This window comes from Odocoileus virginianus, chromosome 23, assembly GCF_023699985.2.
Source record: "Odocoileus virginianus isolate 20LAN1187 ecotype Illinois chromosome 23, Ovbor_1.2, whole genome shotgun sequence".
Classification (NCBI taxonomy): domain Eukaryota; kingdom Metazoa; phylum Chordata; class Mammalia; order Artiodactyla; family Cervidae; genus Odocoileus; species Odocoileus virginianus.
In genome coordinates this window covers 27,240,066-27,260,589 of record NC_069696.1, presented here as the reverse complement: position 1 = coordinate 27,260,589, position 20,524 = coordinate 27,240,066, and the positions used below count along the sequence as shown (strand labels likewise).

Sequence of the window (20,524 nt, the reverse complement as noted above, 5' to 3'; positions counted from 1 at the left end):
CTATGCATTGCCTTCTTATCCTTTGCTCATTTTTTTCTTGGACTGTATGCTTTTTTCTTCTCTACAACGCTGCCCCCAGGGTAACGGGAGAGTATGGGTGTGTTACTGAAATGTGACTGAAATGTCCTGTTATTCTTTTAGGCACAATGTCTTATAAACGTCAGTGGTGATGCAGTGGTTTTTGTTCGCGAATCTGAATTAGAAGTGGTGTCTGCTCAGCAGCCTGCTGCCAATTGCCAGCCCTCATGTCCTGGAGGAGAAGTCACAACCTGAAGTCAAGTAGAAAGAAAGAGTGCAACTAAATGTCATTCATCAGTCTCCTTTGTCTTTCATTTATCGTACTAGACATAAAAAATGAACTTAATAATATGAGAGAATGAAGAAAGAATTGATCCCATATGAGGATGTTTGATTTGAATGGGATCACTTGGAGGCATGAGAATTTTCAAATCTTGACTTTTTTTTTTTTTTTTTACCAAGGCTAGACAGGCCTCATAGAGGCTCGACTCCCCAGGAAGTTCAGATAAATTTCTCTGAGAACTGTAGCAAAGATGCAAGCTATTTATAATTTATGTTGATTTTAATAAAACCATAATTTAAATTATCAGGAAATTAGGCTAGCTATCCTGGTGTAATTTATAAAAATTAAGAAATTAACAAATTGTTAATAAGTAATCTGATTTGAGGAATGTATGGGGAAAATGGAGAAAAGTTTTCAGAAAACTGTGAGTTTATTAATGTGTCATTTTGATGAGGAATTTGGTAACCACTAAAAGGGAAAAGTGCTTTAGCCATCTTTGAAAAAGAAGTTAAACTTCTATGACTTGTATCCTAATTGCTGCAAAAGTATAATCTGTTTATCAGAGCCAGTGTCCTTTCATTGGAAGCTTAATAATATCTCTAAGGAAGAAGGAAAAAAATTACTTTATAACTTCATTTTTACCCAAGTTTTAGTTTGTGTTTAATTTTTCTGGAAGGGGCTTGGCTTCAACTGGAAAGAACAGGCCAGTGATTTTTGTTGAAGTAGTTAAAATGTGATCTAGTTGGAACATAAAATTATTTTCTAATAAGGTCATACTGAACTCCTACCAAATAGAATTTTAGTACTATCTTATTAGGGTTTTGGGGTGGTGAGGTAGACTGTATTTGGCATAGAATTTGGAAATGTAACTTGAATGTAAATATGCTCCAGAATGTTGAATGTATAGATAGAAATACGTGTTTTTTTTTTTTTTTTTTTTTGTCAATGCCAAATACATATTACAAATGAACCTTTAAAAGTACATTCCTCCTTTGGACAATAAAATTTCTTTATGAAACTCATGATTTTGCTCTTACAGGATAACAACTGCCCTAAAGATTAGGAGTCATTTCCTTGTTATCACAGGTGTCAATATTTTTCTGTATTTTGTTTATAATTTTATTTTTTAAATAAAAAGGTTTTATAAACTGGAATATTCCTCAATCTGTTTTTTTGCCTCTTTGTAGTATTGTCAGTGGTCAGAAATCACTTTCCATGTGATCATCTTCATTTCTTTAGCAATCATCTGTTATATGTCTGTTCTTCATTTGGAGGGGAAATACATTTGTAATTGTGCTACTTTCATTGTTGTTGGTAGGAAACCTGCACTGTTAAGTGAGAAAACATGTGAAGCTTGGGATGAAGGTGGCTTCCCCAAGAGGATAATACTTAAGCTCATTCTGGAAAAATAGACAGGTACTTGGAGTCGACTGACTTGTTCATAGTTTTATCCATCCATTCAGCAGCTATTTTGTGATTGCTGAGTATGTTTCTGAGTTCTTTCTGGGCGGGGGTTACTGATGTAACTCACTGGTTGAGTACCTGTTTTGTGTCACATCTTGCACGAATTGCTCTTGTTGGATCACTAAGCCATGTTTGACTCTCTGCGACCCCATGGACTGCTGCATGCCTGGCTCCTATCCTCCACTGTGTTCCGGAGTTTGCTCAAATTCATGCCAGTTGAGTCAGTGATGCTCTCTGCTAGCTGTCCGGACCTCTGCGCTCCCCTTCTCTTTTTGCCTTCAATTTTCCCCAGCATCAGGGTCTTTGCCCATGAGTCAGCTCTTCCTATCAGCTGGCCAAAATATTGGAGGTTCAGCAACAGTCCTTCCAATGAATATTCAGGGTTGATTTCCTTTTGGTTTGTGCATATACCTTATTACTAATGTTTAAAACATAATACTGGCTGTTTTTGTTTTACCTTTTGAGACCAAAAAGTATTTCCATTTTGGTCTCAACATTTGGATACTTCACAGAGGCACAGACTGATTTCTAGGAAAGCTCGAGTTTCTATGACTAGGCAGGTTTTCTGTCTGCTGACACGGGCCATTTGCTCAGTGTGGGTCACGTGCGAGGCACAGTCAGCCATGCCAGAAATGGCTGCTTCCGGAAAGGCTGACGTGACCTGGTGCCGAAAGAGCTGCTGCTGTTCCTTGTGTGTGAATCCCCTCAGAAACATCATTTTAGACAAACGTACTGGGACTTAATTTTTTGGAAATATTGAGGCCAGTGACAGGACTTATAGCACACGTCTCATTCTCTATTGTTACTCCAAAGCTTAAACTGCACAATTTATCCACTCCTTTGTTAGATTTGCTGAACTCACTGTCCCCTTCCTCACCGCCTGTGTGTGTTTAGTCGCTCAGTTACCTCCAAGTCTCTGTGACCCCGTGGACTGTACCCCACCAGGCTCCTCTGTCCATGGAATTTCCCAGGCAAGAATACTGGCGTGGGTTGCCATATTCTCCAGGGGATCTTCCCGACCCAGGAATCGAACCTGCATCTCCTATGTCTCCAGCATTGTAGGAGGCTTCTTCACCCGCTGAGCCATCAAGGAAGCCCTACTCTGCCATAACCCATCACCATCAGGTTTCCATGTACCCCTAAATTTGAACTTGCCAAGGATGCAAGTATTGGACTGCAGTATCAGGTAGCTAAGAAGCTTCATGCATAAAATTTTTCATAAATGCATAAATTAGATCAAGTACCTATTTTTTAATTGGTGTTTTCTTTTTACCTTTTCACCTGGTTTTCTTTTCCCCATCTCATCCCTCCCAATCCATGTTAATAACCTAGTATGTATCTTACATATTAAAATATGCTAATGAATTATAATTTACATTCAATAAAATTTTTAAGTGTACAAGTCAAAGTTTGACAAATAGATGCAGTTGTGTGACCAAGATAACATTTCATCACCCAGGAGAATGCCTTGTGCCCCTTTGCAATCAGTTAACTTACCTCCTCCACGTAAATAGGATCTTGTGCTTTGTAACTTTCACTTAGTATGATGTTTTCTAGATGCATACCATTTGGACAACATTTTTGGCTATTATGAATAAAACTTTTATTTAAGTTCACACTTTCTTGTGAAAGTTGTATTTCTGTTCTATGGGGTCTTTCAAAGTGTACTTTGAGAATCTGATCTAAGCTCTGGAACTTTTCTCCAGAAAAATAAGCACAGAGGTGAAATTTTGCACACTATTTCAGGTTTGTTGAAGCCCCACCAGTGAGCTCAAGTTAAATTTAGTACAGGCCCTAGGTGGTGCTGGGGGTGAAGAACAATGCAGGAGACACAAGGGGCGTGGCTTCCATCTCAGCGTGTGGAAGACCCCCTGGAGGAGGGCACGGCAACCCACCCTCGTATTCTTACCTGGAGAATCCCATGGACAGAGAAGCCTGGTGGGCTACAGTCCATGGGGTCGGAGTCAGACGTGACCGACGCAACTTAGCACAGCACAGCATATGGAGGGGAATAAGGAACCAGGCTGAAGGAAACATTAGGAAGATTTGGGTAAATCCTATCCTAAAATGTTTGCCTCTTCTCCAGTAGAAAAGACACTTTTAAGATTAGACATTTAAATATTTGAAAGATGTATATTTATGGTAGGCAGGATGATGTCCCCCCCCAGCCTCCCACCTCCCAGCAAAGATGTGCACAGCCTAACCTCCAGGGCCTGGGAATATATTACCTTATGTGACAAAAGGGACTTGGCAGATAGGGTCAAAGCTAAAGACCTAGAGATGGGCGAATTATCTAAGTTTATCTGTGAGAGTCCTAGAACCTAATCTTTCTTCTTGAAAGTCAGCAATGGCAGGTTGAGTTTACCTCTCAAGAGGGATAGGAGACTAGGTCAGAGAAATTCTTTGAGAGGTGAACTCAACCTGCCATTGCTGACTTTCAAGAACAAAGAAGAGAGCTATAAACCAAGGAATGTCGGTAGCATCTCAATGCCGGGAATGGCCACCAGCCGACAGTTAGCCAGGAAGCAGGGTTCTCAGTTCCACACCTGCAAGGAACTGGATGTGGCTTCACCTCAGATGGAGGAGGAAACGGATCCTTCCTTTGAGCCTGCAGAAAGGAACAGAGATCTCAGCCAAAGGCTTGGTTTTAGCCTAGGGAGACCCATGTCAGACTTAATGACCTGTGGAACTGTGAGATAAACTTGTATAAGTCACTAACTTTGTAATCATTTTTTAGCAGTAGGAATAGTAAACTGATACCAGTTCTCCTAAGTTTAAACAGAAGAGATACAGTTCAAATATCAAATACAGTGCTCTCTATGAGCGACTAAGCGCAGCACATGGTAATACCATCTAATACAAAATGCTTCACTCACTCAAGGTACGAGTATAGCTGTATCTCTTTTGTTTGCCAATTTATTTTTTAATACTCATTGACTAAGCAGAAATTCATGATCTCCAGTCTTTGACGTTGCCTTCAATTCTAGGTCTCGGTCCCCAGAACGCTCAGCTCCCAGAACCTCTTTGGCTTGCATTTGCCTCTCACTGCCGCACGGTGTCACTGTTGGAACAGGTTCCACACAGTAGAGCCGAAGATGCTGGTTTTCCTGCGGTGGGGATGTCAAACTGGCCAAGACGCGCATGTATGTTTCCAGGATTCTTTAGCAAGTAATTTTCTTCATACCTGCTCCATCTGAGGAAACCTGCCAAGATTCACTTCATGGTGCTCAACTGTTTATTGAGTTCTGAGAGTTACAAATTCAGGTTGTTGTTGTTGTTTTTTAATATGTATTTTACAAACATTTCCCCTCAGTCTGTGGCTTATTTTGCATTCTTTAAACCTTATCTTCTGAGGAATAGAAATTTTAAATTTCAATGAGATCTAATTCTTTATTTTTCTTCTGTAATTTGTGTGGTGTTCTAAGAAATTTTTGCCTAATGAACCTCGAAAACATTTTCTAGAAATCACAGTTTTTGCCTCTACATTTAAGTACATGATCACTTCAATTTACATTTGTATATGGTATAAGGTTAGGGGTCAAGGATTTATTCATTCTTTCATTCCTTTTCTTGCATATGGATGTTGAATTGCTCCAGCAATGACAATGTTGACTAGCTTTGCTACTCTGGATTGACATGGCCTCTTTGTTGAGAACTGATTTTTTAGTATATACAAATATAATTGATCTTTTACATTGATATTGCATCCTGCATCCATGTATTAATTCTATTAGCTTTTTCTGTATTTCTTTGGAGTTTTTAGGTAGAGAATCATTTTTATGACGGTACATGGGGACAGTTTTATTTATTCCTTTGAACCTAGTGTATATTTATTTTTCTTGTTCCTTACTTAATTGGCTTTATTAGTAATTATCTTATTAAATTATTAAGTTTAATGTAGAGTGATAAGAGTGGATATTCTAACCTTGTTCCTGATCTCAGGGGGAGAAGCAGCATCTTTTTAAAGAAACAGGTTTTGGTTTCATTGATTTTTCTCTACTGTTTTTTCCTCTGTTTTCAGACTCTGTTATTTGTGTCTGCTCTTACCTTTATATTTCCTTCCTTATATTTGCTTTTGGTTTAATTTTCTTTTATTTTTCTAGTTTCTTAAGGCTGAAGCTTAGATCATGGATTTGGGGCCTCTTTTCTAATATAAAATTGCATATGACACATTTTTCTCCTTTAAGAGCCTCCTTTAAGGGGCTCCCCAAATTTTGATATTTTTTCTTAAATTTGAAATAGTTCACAATTTTCCTTTTAACTTCCTCTTGGACTAATGAGTTGTTTAAAAGAGTGTTGTTTAATTTCCAAATATTTAGGGATTTTTCCAGTTATTTTTTTGTGGTGATAGCCAGATTGAGTCTTTCAGTGATTCTGAAGTTTATAATACATGATGTTGACTGTAATAACTATGCTATGCATTGGAGCTCCAAGACTTACTTACCTGTTGTTTGCAAGTTTATACCCTTAAAGAGCGTCTCCCCAATGCCCCCACTGGTTCCCCATCCTGGGCTCTGATAACCACCATCCTGTTCTGTTTTTATGAGTTTGACTTTTTATTTTAAAATGTTTACTATTTATTTAGCTTATTGATATAATTGATATGTAAACTTGTGTAAGTTTAGGGTGCACAATTTTTGATTAATTTGATTCATTTATATATTGCAATATGATTGCCACCATACTGTTAACTAATACCTCTATTTGCTCATGTAATTATCATTTCTTTTTTGTAATGGGAATAATTAAGATCTAGTCTCTTAGCAAGTGTTATGTTTGTAATACAGTATGTTGTCTATAATCACTATAGTATAACAAGTTTTATTTTTTTTAAGATTCCACATACCTTACAGTATTTGTTTGTGTCTTTGTCTGACTTATCTCACCTAGCATAATATCCTCAAGGTCAGATTTTCTGATTTCATTGTGCCTTCAAAATTGACATAAATTATGCCTCTTCTTCAAATAGCTTTGGTGGTTGCTCTAGACTTTTCAATATATATTTTTATATTTATCACAATCTACCATCAAATAATAGTATAGCAGCATAACTTTGCAGTTCAAGAATATTCTTTGAATGATTGAAATCAATTTTACTTTCCATTTTTCTTCCTTTAGACTTTATCAGCTTCCTGGGGTGAACATTCAGCTTGTTTATTGTCACTCTTAGTTTCTCGTAAGTGTATCTAAAGTTATAAATCCCCCTGCAATTGCTTTTTTATCATCCCACAAATTTAATTCAGTATCTCTAGATTTTTATCTGAATATTTATAATTACCCTTATGACGTCTTCATTAGTCTGTAATTATTTAGAAGTGTATTCCTAGTTTCCAAAAGCATGTTGTTGTTTACTTTGGTGTTTTCTAATTAAGTTGCACTATGATAAAATATTGTGATCTCAATAATTTCTTTTAAAATTGTTGAAAATTCCCTGGTTGTTTTCCTGTCAGTTTATGTAACTGTTTCATATGCACTTGAAAAGAAAATTCATTTGTTGCAAGCAAGTTATATATCTCTATATCATCTATCTATCATCTATCATCGTGGCTGTATTAAATCAAGCTTGTTAATTATGTTATTAAATCTTCTACATCCTTACCACTATTTTTGTCCCCTTGACTTATCAATTTCTGAGAGAGGTGACTGTGGCACATTGATTACACTGATGGCCCTAAATAATGGCCTCCAGGTAACCAAGCATTTAGCATATGACTTTGTGGCTCCTACCATCAAAAGGTGGAATCTATTTCCCCAGATTTTGAGAAAACAGACTGGCCTCCTGCTTTGCAAAGGCCAATGGAATAAAGCAGAAGTATATTTGCTTACACTGCACTTAGATCACAGATATACTGTACTCTGTGTTTCTGCTTTCTCTCTGGAACCTCTACCATGCCATGCAAACAGGCCCTGGCTAGTCTGCTAGAAGTTGAGGAACTTTGTGAAGCAAAGGTAAGTCATTCTGAGTCCATCCCACACGTGAATTAATTAACTGCAAAGTAGATTCATAATAATAATGAGTGACAATTGCTTTAAGCCAGAGAGCTTGAGGGTAATTTTTATGAAGGAATAACTAACTGGTACATAATTTTAAAATTTTTCCACTGTAATTATGTAGTTGTCAATTATTACTAATGATGACATTTTGGAGAATGTGACTTTAAGTCTATTATCTCTGAATTAGGCAGACTTACCTGGTTCCTAACAGTCTAGAGTAACCACACGACTCCTTCCTTACTGAGGAGCGAAGCAGAACAGAGCAGAATGTGTGTTCTCTGCTGATAAGCTAGCCCAAAGATTAGAAGGGACTGCCTGTAGCTTGAGAAAGCCTGCATACAGCATCGAAGGACACTTACGGACACTTGTGGTTACATGTCGGACCCGCCTGGATAAACCAGGATAACCTCCCATCTCAAGATCCTTAATCCCATCAGCAAAGCCCCTTGGTATATAAAATAATATTCACAGATCTGGAGTTAGGGCATGACTGTCTCTGGGGCCCATTATGCAGCCTACCACATATGCATTTTTTTCTTTTAAAAAAATTGCTCATTTATTTGTCTGCATCAGGTCTTAGTTGTGGCACTCTGGCTCTTCTCTGCATCACGCAGCTTCTTTCACCGCAGTGCAGGGTCTTCTCGAGTTGTGGCACATGGGCTCTGTCATTGCAGCACAGAGTATGTGACATGCGGCATCTTAGTTCCCCAAGCAGGGATCAAACTCGCATCCCCTGCATTGCAAGGCAGATTCTTAACCACTGGACCACGAGATAAGTCCTCATGTATCCATTCTTAGTGTGTTATTTCTCAAATAAGTCAAAACTTTTGAGTGTTCCTATCTTTCTCCCAAATAAGCAAGGACTTAATGTTATTGTCTATGATTTTTAATTCTCACACTTTAAAACATAAACAAATTGTAGTTGTTTTTGTGTTTTATGTATTTATGGAGATTACCGATGTACTTTTCTGATATCTACTTAGCATTGCTTTTTGAGTACCATTACTTTTTTCTGGGTTTATTCTCATTCTTGCATCACAAGTATATTTAATAGAATTTAGTTTACTCAGGTTCTGTGCATATTTAAAAATTTGCATATAAATTTTTTTTTTATTCCGCCATCACTATGTAGTTTAGTTGACTTCATAGGTTCACAATATTTTTTCCTCCGAAGAGTACCATATTTTCTAGCAGAGTACCAGATACCTAGGGGTGAATGAATGAATGAACTTTACAGATATTAAGAGAACAGAAGAGTGAAAATAATCACTAGGGTGAAAATAAGGACTAGGGTTCAGAAGAACTGGCCTTAGATGCCAGATCTCCTTATCACAGTTTGGTTTAGACAAAGCCACTTAACATAACAATCTCACTTGAAAATGGGGATATTAATCTGTGCCCTAAATCACAATGGTCTTGTGAGTTTCCAAATAAAAAGAAAATAATGGATCTGAACATTCATTGTGAATTGTAAAGTTTTACAATATCTGAGTAATCAATTAACTGTTGTAATTGATATCAGATGATATCAATTATTTTATAATAATTAATTGATTACTCAGAAATGGTGACTGCAACCATGAAATTAAAAGACTCTTGCTTCTTGGGAAAAAAGTTATGGCCAACTTAGCATATTACAAAGCAGAGACATAACTTTGCCAACAAAGATCCATCTAGTCAAAGCTACGGTTTTTCCAGTAGTCATGTATGGATGTGAGTTGAACTATAAAGAAAGTTGAGCACCGAAGAATTGATGCTTTTGAACTGTGGTGTTGGAGAAGATTCTTGAGAGTCCCTTGGACAGCAAGGAAATCCAACTGACTCAATGGACATGAGTTTGAATAAACTTCGGGAGTTGGTGATGGTGCATTCCATGGGATCACAAAGAGTTGGACACGACTAACCAACTGAACTGAACTGAGCTGAAAAGCATTTCCAAAACATTGATTTAAATCTACATCCACTTACTGGGCTTGATAGTGTCTCTTTCAAATGATTCAGAGTATTTGACAAGGTTGATTTTTTTTTTTATTGCTAAACAAGAGAATAAGTATGCTTCACAAATATAGCTTTGACCTGTGAGAATAATTACATCAATTAGTAAAAAGTATATTGCCATAGCAAGGGGCTTCCCTGATAGTTCAGTTGGTAAAGAATCCACCTGCAATGCAGGAGATTTCCGGTTCAGTTCCTGAGTCAGGAAGATCCACTGGAGAAGGGATAGGCTACCCACTGTAGTATTCTGGCCTGGAGAATTCCATGCACTATATAGTCTAAGGGGTCGCAAAGAGCTGGACAAGACTGTTCAACTTTCACTTTGCTTTCATATTGCCACAGCAAAATATATTGTGTATCTGAAGATTCTTCTCTAGCATATCAGTACAGTGTTTTCATTGTGATGGTTTTTGAAGTAACTTTATGTGTAAAAGTTTAATTGGAAGCCTTGATATTCCTAGCGGTAATGTTTTCTTGTCAGGAAATTATTTATTTGAGACTGTTTAAGGGAATTGATGAGATCTGTAGAGAAGATGACAGATGAAGCTTAGGATGAATAATGAACCAGAATCTGTAATGGTTAGAAAACATTTTCTCCTTTTGCATTGCAGTCAGTCACACATAGTGCTTTATCCTCACAGGTAAGATTTTGAAAGAAAATCTTACTAGGCCTCAGGTTGAGGGAACAAGATTCTTTATGGCATAAGGATGAAAGTAACTATTCCATACCCATAAGACAAAAAGGCACACAGACATGTTTTAATAGCAGAGTCATCTAGCTGAATTGCTCTTGCCTGCCTCGGCTGGTGCTTGCTAGGTGTTTTTAGAGAAACGGATCTATTTACAGACGTTCTCATCTCTTTCTCACTCTCTGAAGTTGAGGAAATTGAGGAATAATCACTTCTATTTTTGCTTATCACATTCAGTTATGTTTGATGGACCTTTGCCAAAATTTCCATTGATGAGTCTCCTAATCCTCCATTTTGAAATAAAGTACTCAGCCATTATTGGATCCCAGGATAGATAGAAGAAATACTTATTGGTCCCTAAGATTTTCCTCCACACATTGGCATAAATACCTCATTTACCAGAGTGGTTTAATGATGGAAATAAAAGATGAAGCATCAGTTCGTAATGGGTGGAAGGAGGTGGGGAGCAGCTGGGTTCAGTGGATTGATTGCTATTCATAACCTTGGGCATTTTCCAGAAAGGCCTTTCATATTTACTCTTATCATGTTTCAGAGGCATGGACCCTAAGGGATTCGCACTTAATGTCTCTAGCTGGGAAACTATAGACCAGTTTTCTTGGATGCTCACTGGGATGGACATCCCAGATTTTAGGTCTTAAACTATTAATAACCTATTTACCGTTTCTTTTATTTTGCTTCAGCTGATCTTAGTATATTAAGAAGAGTTCTGCCATCACTAATGCAGTGACTGGTACATAGTAAGGGCAGAGTAAATATTTATTACAGGTAAAATGAATGAGAAGCTTTTGTTTCTTCTTTAAAAACAAATTGAAATGCAATTCAAGATAAACTTTTAAGCATAAAGCTGTTTAAGGTAAAAACCAGTTATTTCTCTTAGTGCTTGTGTATCGCTAATAAATTTTATCATTTTGGTGTCATGCTCCCTGAGTTTTCATCTATCCTAGGAGTTACCGTTTGTGTCTTTTTTTTTTTTTTTTTTAATTAGCTTTAAAATTTTTTTTTGATCCTAGTGTTTCAGGATATTTCATTTTATCACTTTCTTCATACACTTGTTTGTTTGAATCTAATTTTCAGAACCTCTGATATTTTAAACCTAAGATCACAGGCCAAGAATCTTTTGTTCATTTTTAAGTAAGCATCCTGATTTTAAATACATGTTATCTAAACAGCAATAAATCAAGAAAAGAATAAAAAGCCAATGAGGTCAATTATCCCTCTGCCAAAACTCTAGATTGATACTCTTCCGTTCTGATATTGTTGTTGTCCAGTCACTAAGTTTGTGTCCGACTCTTTGCGACCCCATGGACTGCAGCACATCAGGATTCCCTGTCCTTCACCATCTCCCAGAGTTCGCTCAAACTCATGTCCATTGAGTCAGTGATGCCATCCAACCAGTTCATACTCTGTTGCCCCCTTTTCTTTTTGCCTTCAATCTTTCCCAGCATTAGGGTCTTTCAGTTCAGTTCAGTCGCTCAGTCATGTCCGACTCTGTGGCCCCATGGACTGCAGCATGCCAGGCTTCCCTGTCCATCACCAACTCCCAGAGCTTGCTCAGACTCATATCCGTCGAGTCGGTGATGCCTTCCAACCATCTCGCCCTCTGTCATCCCCTTCTCCTCCTGCCTTCAATCTTTCCCAGCATCAGGGTCTTTTCCAATGAGTCAGCTCCTCATATCAGATGGCCGAAATATTGGAGTTTCGGCATCAGTCCTTCCAATGAATATTCAGGACTGATTTCCTTTAGGATTGACTGGTTGGATATCCTTGCAGTCCAAGGGACTCTCAAGAGTCTTCTCCAACACCACAGTTCAAAAGCATCAGTGCTTTGGCACTCAGCCTTCTCTATGGTCCAACTCTTACATCCATACATGACCACTGGAGAAACCATAGCTTTGATTAGACGGATCTTTGTTGACAAAGTAATGTCTCTGCTTTTTAACATGCTGCCTAGGTTTGTCATAGCTTTTCTTCCAATTAGCAAGAGCCTTTTAACTTCATGGCTGCAGTCTCCATCCGCAGTGATTTTGGAGCCCAAGAAAATAAAATTGGTTTTGTCTAATTATTTAAACTTTTGGCAAAAATTTTCACAAGAAAGTTGATATTAAGTAATTGTTTTTCTCCCTCCCTCCCTCTCTTCATTTCCTCCCTCTTTCTTTTTCTTTCTCTTTCCATCTTCCTTCATTCTTCCTTCCTTCTTTCCTTCCCTCATTTCATTCTTCATTTCATGAGGATTTTAGAGATTCATTTCTTCCAACATCACAACGCATCAAAGCTTCAATGTTTCTTTAATGCATAAAACACTAGCCATCTAAGGCATTTCCATTTAAAATGATGAGATAAAAAGTAGTTTGCTCTAAAGTCCACATTCACTTTGAAATAAGAATTGTGCCTCCAGAGTGGGAAAAAAAAACCTATGGATAAGCTTTGGCACAGTGATTATACTCTCAGCCCATGTGGGTATATTGGCAAAGGCACTGGTGTTCAGGATCTGGTGTTCAGGTGGGTGGCTCTTCCATTCACCTAGTATTATTACTTCTTCACTTTAAAGTCACCTGCTTGACTCCTTGATCTTTAAAGTCATCCAATCTTTCTCTTACACATCACTTAATACTAATTCTCTACGTAGCCCTTATCACTTACTACTTGATATTTTTCGTATTTGTTTCTTGTGACTGTGATCCTCCCAGAATTTAAGCTTCAGAGACTTTATGTCTTTTTCTTTGCTAAATATCTAGCATCTAGAAGAGAAGCAGGAATATACCTATCTCACCAAATCTAGCATGATGTCAATTATAAGATACACCATCATTTTAAATATGTATGAAAAACATGCCACCATTTAAGCTATGGCACAGTGTCTTCTTGTCACTTTAGATTTTTAATCTCAAAATATTGAAGAGCACTTTTAGATTTATTTAGAAAGACCATAAATTTATCATACACCTCACTGTACACTTAAAAGATGAGAACATAAGCAAAATTAAATTGGCTAACCTATTCCTGAAACAACTTCTCACTCAGAATCCAACTCTCCAATATCAATTTTCAATAAAAAGTTGCCAGTACACACACACTTTTTTTTTTTTTTTTTATTATTGTCTTTGTCATCAAGAGCATTAGCAAAGCAGTGTTTCTTAAAAGACTGAGCCATTATTGTCTTTGTGATTTTCTTCCCAGAGGGTAATATTTGCTCTGCTGGTTTTGATGCTTGTGGACAGTCAATGCCTGGCAGATAGCAACTCTAAAAGTCACCCAGATTTCAGAGATGACAAAATATGAAAAACTGTACATCCATGAATTGCACAAATAGGGTTATAGATACTCAATAAATAATTGCGTTTTGAATACTTGAAGAAATGAAGCTCTCTGTCCTTGGGCAAGCCAGTTTATTCCTTGAGTCTTGTTTTCTAATATAGAAAATTAAGCTGGGAGACTAGCAGCCTTCTAAGATCATTTTTTACTAAAAGAAAAATTCTCTGTTCTTTGTAAGTGGCTAGAGTTGTATAAGGAGAAGGAAATGGCAACCCACTCCAGTATTCTTGGCTGGAGAATCCCAGGGACAGAGGAGCCTGGTGGCCTGCTGTCTATGGGGTCGCACAGAGTTGGACACGACTGTAGTGACTTAAGAGGAGGAGGAGAGTTGTATAAATGTAAGACAGTGTAGAACTATTTTTTAAAAAAATCCTCTGGCCAATTCTGGTCTTTAGCATTCAGTATTCCAGGTTAGACAGTAAGAATCCCACCCAGCTATTTCTTCAGGAAATTGATGGAAGGTGCAAGAGCTCAGCTCAAAAGATGTAAGTTATGTGGAGGGTGGGGATTCTCATCACACTTAACTGTTTTTGCCTAGCTGCCCGGTTGCAGATGGTGAGTGTACAGCACCCAGAACACTGCCATCAGAGAGAGAAACACATCATTGAGCATGTTTCCAGACAGGAACAAATATATGCTTAACCTCTATATGGCTCAGGATGTAAAGAAGGGATGACCTGACCAAGACTCAGGTTTCAGACACTGTAAAAGGACTATATAGTCTGACTGCTGGTGACCCAATGGGCAGAAGTTAAAATATCTTGTCTGTCCAATTTTGTCTTGATTCTGTCCGTACACAGCCCTCAGGGTCTTATATCTCCAGACATGGTTGAATGGCTACTTCGTGAATATAGAATTGCTCCTTTATAAGCTTGAAGGTAGTGCCTACAAATTTGGGGAGCAACTCCATGAACCACCAGATAACCCGTGTATGTATGCACACCATCCAGCTAAATATGTCTATAGGCGCTGCCCAGAATGGCTACCTACACCAAGTAATCTCTATGGCCTTGAAGTTGCTATAAACCTTGCTATGTTTCAGGAGGCCATATCTTAGACACAGTGACCTCCTGCACATCAGTGAGACGACTGAAACTAGAATAAGGAAAACTTGGATTGGTTTCTCCTTTGTTTTTGCTATTACTGACAGTATCTGACTACTGTAAGTAATTGCTTCCTGCCTGTTTCTTTCTCTAGGTTATGAGATACTCCCCAGAGAACTGGGGAAGAACAATGGAGTACATTATTAACTAAAATCGGCACATTCCTTTCTTTTTTTAATGCCATCCTGGAATAGATAATTTATGGTAGTTTTGGTGCCCCAGGAAACATTCCATTTTTGCTACATGCTGCAGAGAGAAGTTGTCTTAAACTTACCTCCCAGACCCCTTCTTATATCTGTCATGGTGCTAACACTTCCCACTACCTTGGGACTCTTTCTTTCTCAGCATAATTTGAAATTCTACTTCCAAGTCAAAATCAAGAAGGATTAGAAAGAAGCCCATTTCAATATTTAAAGACAACTTCAGAAATACTTATAATATCCCACCAGTTGTGAATGTATTGCATTTACTAAAAATTATTAAGTACCCTGCTAATTTTTTTGTTAATATTATCATCAAAAATATTTAGTTATTGGTATTTCTGCAGCCACTGAAAATATCAAGTAATGATATACAGAATATATTTTCTCCTTTGAAACTGCAAAACCCTAGAGGTTCAGACTAATGGCCAAGCTCTTTCAGATACATTATTAATTATATACTAGGTTTCAAGAATCCTACATAATGGAAAGCTAATTACCTGCCACATTTCAAACCACATGTATGCTAATTTATACTATTAGCATTTTGAACAATCACTCTTGGTCAACTGTTTTCTTTTTTTTTTTAATAATAAAGGCACTAAATTTTTTTTTTTTTTTTTTGTAAAGCTTAAAGAAAAATAACAAGTTAGGGAAATTTGACTAGCAAAGACATTGACAGAATTCATTATTAGATGCAGGATAAACAAATACAATGAAAGATGGGTAAGAGATTTATGTTCTGGGCCAACTGTTTAAATATGTCTTTTATTTTATTGTTTATGGTTCTGTGCAGATGCTAAGGCCTGAAATGGAGGTGATAAGAGATGTCTCCCAATTGAGGATGCGGAAAACATCACTTATCCATTTGCAGCTAACACCTTGGAGAAGATAAGATAGGATGCTTTTTCTAGGTGACTTTCTCCCCATTCTTGGAAGCTTCCCAATGATTGTATACAGAATAATATGCCCGGTAAATTTAGGTTTACCAAGACCCATCTGCTGTCCATTAAGTTTATTCTTTGCTATGTATTTTTTTTAAACTTTTTATTTTGTATTGGAGTATAGCCAATTAACAATGTTGCAGTAGTTTCAAGTGAATACCTAAGTGACTCAGCCATACATATACATGTACCCATTCTCCCCCAAACTCCCCTCCCATCCAGGCTGCCACATAACACTGAACAGCGTTCCCTGTGCTCTACAGTAGGGCCTTGTTGCTTATCCATTTTTAAATATTTTGCTACAGTTTTTAGTGAAGGATATTAAGTGAAGGATATTGAAAAGCATATTAAAATGCAGAGACATTATTTTGCCTACAAAGCTCCATACAGGCAAAGCTATGATTTTTCCAGAAGTCATGTGAGAGTTGGACAATTAAAAAAAAGGCTGAGCAAGGAAGAATTGATGCCTTTGAACTGTGGTGCTGGAGAAAACTCTTGGAAAGCAAGTCCCTTGGACAGCAAAGAGATCAAACCAGTCAATCCTAAAGGATACCAACCCTGAATATTCACTGGAAGGACTAATGCTGAAGCTGAAGCAAAGATAAGGGAGGAGAGGGTGAGACATATGTATGTATGACTTCTCCCCTGATCTCCTTCACCTGATGGGAAGAGCTGACTTCACTGGAAAAGACCTTGATGCTGGGAAAGATTGAGAAAGGCTGAGGGCAGGAGGACAAGAGGATGACAGAGGATGAAATGGTGGGATGGCATCACTGACTCAATGGACCTGAGTTTGAACAAACTCTGGGATATGGTGCAGGACAGGGAAACCTGGCGTGCTGCAGTTCATAGGGTCACAGAGTCAGACCCGACTGAGCAACTGAGCAGCAAATTAAAAACTCATCTCGCATGTAAGTGTTCAAAAACCCTGAAAAGGCCTGAAATATTATCACATATAGAATAAATATAGAGAATAAACAATAACAACAAACCAGGTATAACTATATTAGTGAACCTGAACACAGAGTTTTCAAGTCAAACTCTCCCCCACTAACCCCTTTACCCTGCTTTGAAGTCTCATTCATTTAGAATGCAATTAAAATCCTGCAAGATCCTATATGAGTTGTCCCCAGGCACCCACTCTGACAGCAGCTCCCAGCCATCTTGGCTTCCTCTGATTTAAGGTGTCTCTTGTTCATCACTGCATCCCTTACATAGTTGTTCAGTTGCTAAGTCATGTCCAATTCCTTGCAACACCATGGACTGCAGCACACCAAGTCTCCCTGTCCATCACCAACTCCCAGAGTTTACCCAAACTCACGTCCATTGAGTCGGTGATGCCATCCAACCATCTCATTCTCTGTCGGCCCTTTCTCCTCCTGCCTTCAATCTTTCCCAGGATCAGGGTCTTTTCAAATGAGTCAGCTCTTCACATGAGGTGGCCAAAGTATTGGAGTTTCAGCTTCAACATCAGTCTTTCCAATGAACACTCAGGACTGATCTTCTTTAGGATGGACTGGTTGGATCTCCTTGCAGTCCAAGGGACTCTCAAGAGTCTTCTCCAACACCACATTCAAAAGCATCAATTCTTTGGTGCTCAGCTTTCTTTATAGTCCAACTCTCACATTCATACATACTGGAAAAACCATAGCCTTGACTAGACGGACCTTTGTTGGCAAAGTAATGTCTCTGCTTTTTAATACGCTCTCTAGATTGGTCATAACTTTCCTTCCCAAGGAGTAAACATCTTTTAATTTCATGGCTACAGTCACCATCTGCAGTGATTTTGGAGCCCAGAAAAATAAAGTCTGCCACTGTTTCCACTGTTTCCCCATCTATTGCACATAAAGTGATGGGACCAGATGCCATGATCTTAGATTTCTGAATATTGAGTTTTAAGTCAACTTTTTCACTCTCCTCTTTCACTTTCATCAAGAGGCTCTTTAGTTCTTCTTCACTTTCTGCCATAAGGGTGGTGTCATCTGCATATCTGAAGTTATTGATATTTCTCCTGGCAATCTTGAGTCCAGCTTGTGCTTCCTCCAGCCCAGCGTTTCTCATGAGGTACTCTGCATACAAGTTAAATAAGCAGGGTGACAATATACAGCCTTGACGTACTTCTTTTCCTATTTGGAACCAGTCTGTTGCTCCATACCCAGTTCTAACTGTTGCTTCCTGACCTGCATACAGATTTCTCAAGAGGCAGGTCAGGTGGTCTGGTATTCCCATCTCTTTCAGAATTTTCCAGTTTGTTGTGATCCACACAGTCTTTGGCATAGACTTTGGCATAGTCAATAAAGCAGAAATAGATGTTTTTCTGGAACTTTCTTGCTTTTTCGATGATCCAGCAGATGTTGGCAATTTGATCTCTGGTTCCTCTGCCTTTTCTAAAACCAGCTTGAACACCTGGAAGTTCATGGTTCACGTATTGCTGAAGCCTGGCTTGGAGAATTTTGAGCATCACTTTACTAGCATGTGAGATGAGTGCAAGTGTGCGGTAGTTTGAGCATTCTTCGGCATTGCCTTTCTTAGGGATTGGAATGAAAACTGACCTTTTCCAGTCCTTGTTTCATTAATATTTACACAAGTCTACAAAAAAAGGTAGAGACATATATACACATATATAAATAATATATTTGGGTGCACATGTATATGTAATTATTTCTTTGTTTTTAAATTGTTTCTTTATTAGGCTGCAATGGGCCTTAGTTGCAGCACCCAGGCATCTCTCCAGTTGTGGCAGGAGGACTCTAAAGTGCATAGGCTCAGCAGCCCTGTGGCTTGTGAGGTCTTAGTTCCCCCAACAGGGATCAAACCCCCTTCCCCTGCACTGGAAGGCAGATTCTTAACCACTGGACCATCAAAGAAGTCCTTGTGTAATTATTTAAATTGCAGTGCTTTATACTTTTCAAATTATCTTTACTTTTCCCCCTTTGATCTCTATCTTGTTTCCAGAAACTTTCTATCAGTTTCTACCAGTTTTCTAAAAACTCACCTATTCCTGATATTAGATTATTAAGAGGTTAGCAGTCAGTAGAAGTAATTGAAAAAATAAAGGAGTCAATCCATGTGGCATGCTGGTGCCTTTGAAAAAACAAATTAGTACAAAAATAGATGGGGAAAAGTGTGTTTATTTTCCATTAGAAAATACATGAAAAAGTCAATGGCTTGTTAGAGAAGGCAGACTGGATGAGAGAATTTTAGCCCAGTCTTCCCAGAAACAAGGCAGCATAAAGTGCACAGATGCAGAATGCAGTGACTCAGAGAGCTGGTATTCAATTCGTCTAAAGGAGCTGCATTTAGGGGCTCCTTTAGGCTGTTGTCTGTGATTCTCCTTTGTGAATCACAGACAGCAGTCTCAAATCAGAGCAAAAAATCAGACATCCTTAGATTGGAAAATCTGTCTTGTCTTTAAGCCTCTCGTGTACGGATGATGGTTTTATCCATCATGGTGCCATTTAATGAGATTGAAAACCTGGGTCCCTGTGCCCTCAATAGGAAGAATAATTAACACATGGCTTCAGATTCTGTTTATGCTTCTGCTGTGAATGGAAATCATTTTCTAGGCTGGATGAAAACAACCTTTATTTTTTAAATTGATGTGTAGTTGCCGTACAATATTATACAAGTTACAAGTATGCAATATAGTGACTCACAATTTTAAAGATTATACTCCATTTACTGTTATAAAATATTGGCTATATTCTTTCTGTTGTACAATACATCCTTTAACTTATTTTATATCTAATAGTTTTGTGCCTCTTCTTCTTAACCCCTATATTGCCCCCTCCCTTCTCTCAAACTACTAGTTTGCTGTCCATATCTGTGGGTCTGCTTCCTCTTTTTGTTATATTCACTGGTTTGTTTTTATTTTTCTAGATTCTGCATATAGGTGATATCATACAATAGTTGTCCTTCTCTCTCTGATTTATTTCATGTGGTATAATGCGCTCCAGTTCCATTCATGTTTCTGCAAATGGAAAATTTCATTCTTTTTTAAGGTTGAGTAAATGCGAATGATGGCTTCCCTGGTGACTCAGTGATAAAGAGCCTGCAACGCAGGAGACGCAGGAGATGCAGGTTTGATCTCAGGGTTGGGACGATCCCCTGGAGGAGGAAATGGCTGCCCACTCCTGTATTCTTGCCGGGAGAATCCCAAGGAGAGAGGAGCCTGACAGGCTACAGTCCATGAGGTCACAAATAGTCAGACATGACTGAAGCAACTAAGCATGCAAATGTGAATGATGTGAATGCTTTGAGGTAAAGAGAATGAGCCAGTAGTTTTCCTGAAGACCAAACAGGAAGAAATACACTGAAGTCAAAGGAGAGGGTAGGACACCGGCTCCATCTGTGTTCTTCATTCCCACCTGAACAAACCACCACAAAAACAGCTGACATTTATATCGTGCTTCTTATACACAGTTACTACTTCAAAACCTTTACATCTATTAAATTTTAACTTTCATGCAACAGTTCAGGGAGGGATGAATTTTACTCTCCT

The 20,524-nt window shown here is 38.2% G+C and overlaps 1 protein-coding gene and 1 long non-coding RNA gene across 22 annotated transcripts in view; both read left to right on the top strand.

The window, feature by feature from the left end:
• Positions 1–1,455, top strand: part of C2CD5 (C2 calcium dependent domain containing 5) — an 86,959-nt gene extending 85,504 nt beyond the window's left edge. For all 20 annotated transcript variants that reach the window (XM_070453767.1, XM_070453765.1, XM_070453762.1 and 17 more), the window contains one exon: positions 142–1,455. In XM_070453767.1, the coding sequence (XP_070309868.1) occupies positions 142–273 (132 nt within the window). In that variant the 3' untranslated portion in view covers positions 274–1,455. The remainder of the gene's footprint in view (positions 1–141) is intronic.
• Positions 1,456–7,629: 6,174 nt separating this feature from the next.
• The window catches only part of LOC139030684 (uncharacterized), a 35,952-nt gene continuing 23,057 nt past the window's right edge, over positions 7,630–20,524 (top strand). The window contains exon 1 of one of the 2 annotated variants that reach the window (XR_011483091.1): positions 7,630–7,714. This is a non-coding gene — a long non-coding RNA (uncharacterized lncRNA). The remainder of the gene's footprint in view (positions 7,715–20,524) is intronic. The other variant, XR_011483092.1, reaches the window with a different exon arrangement.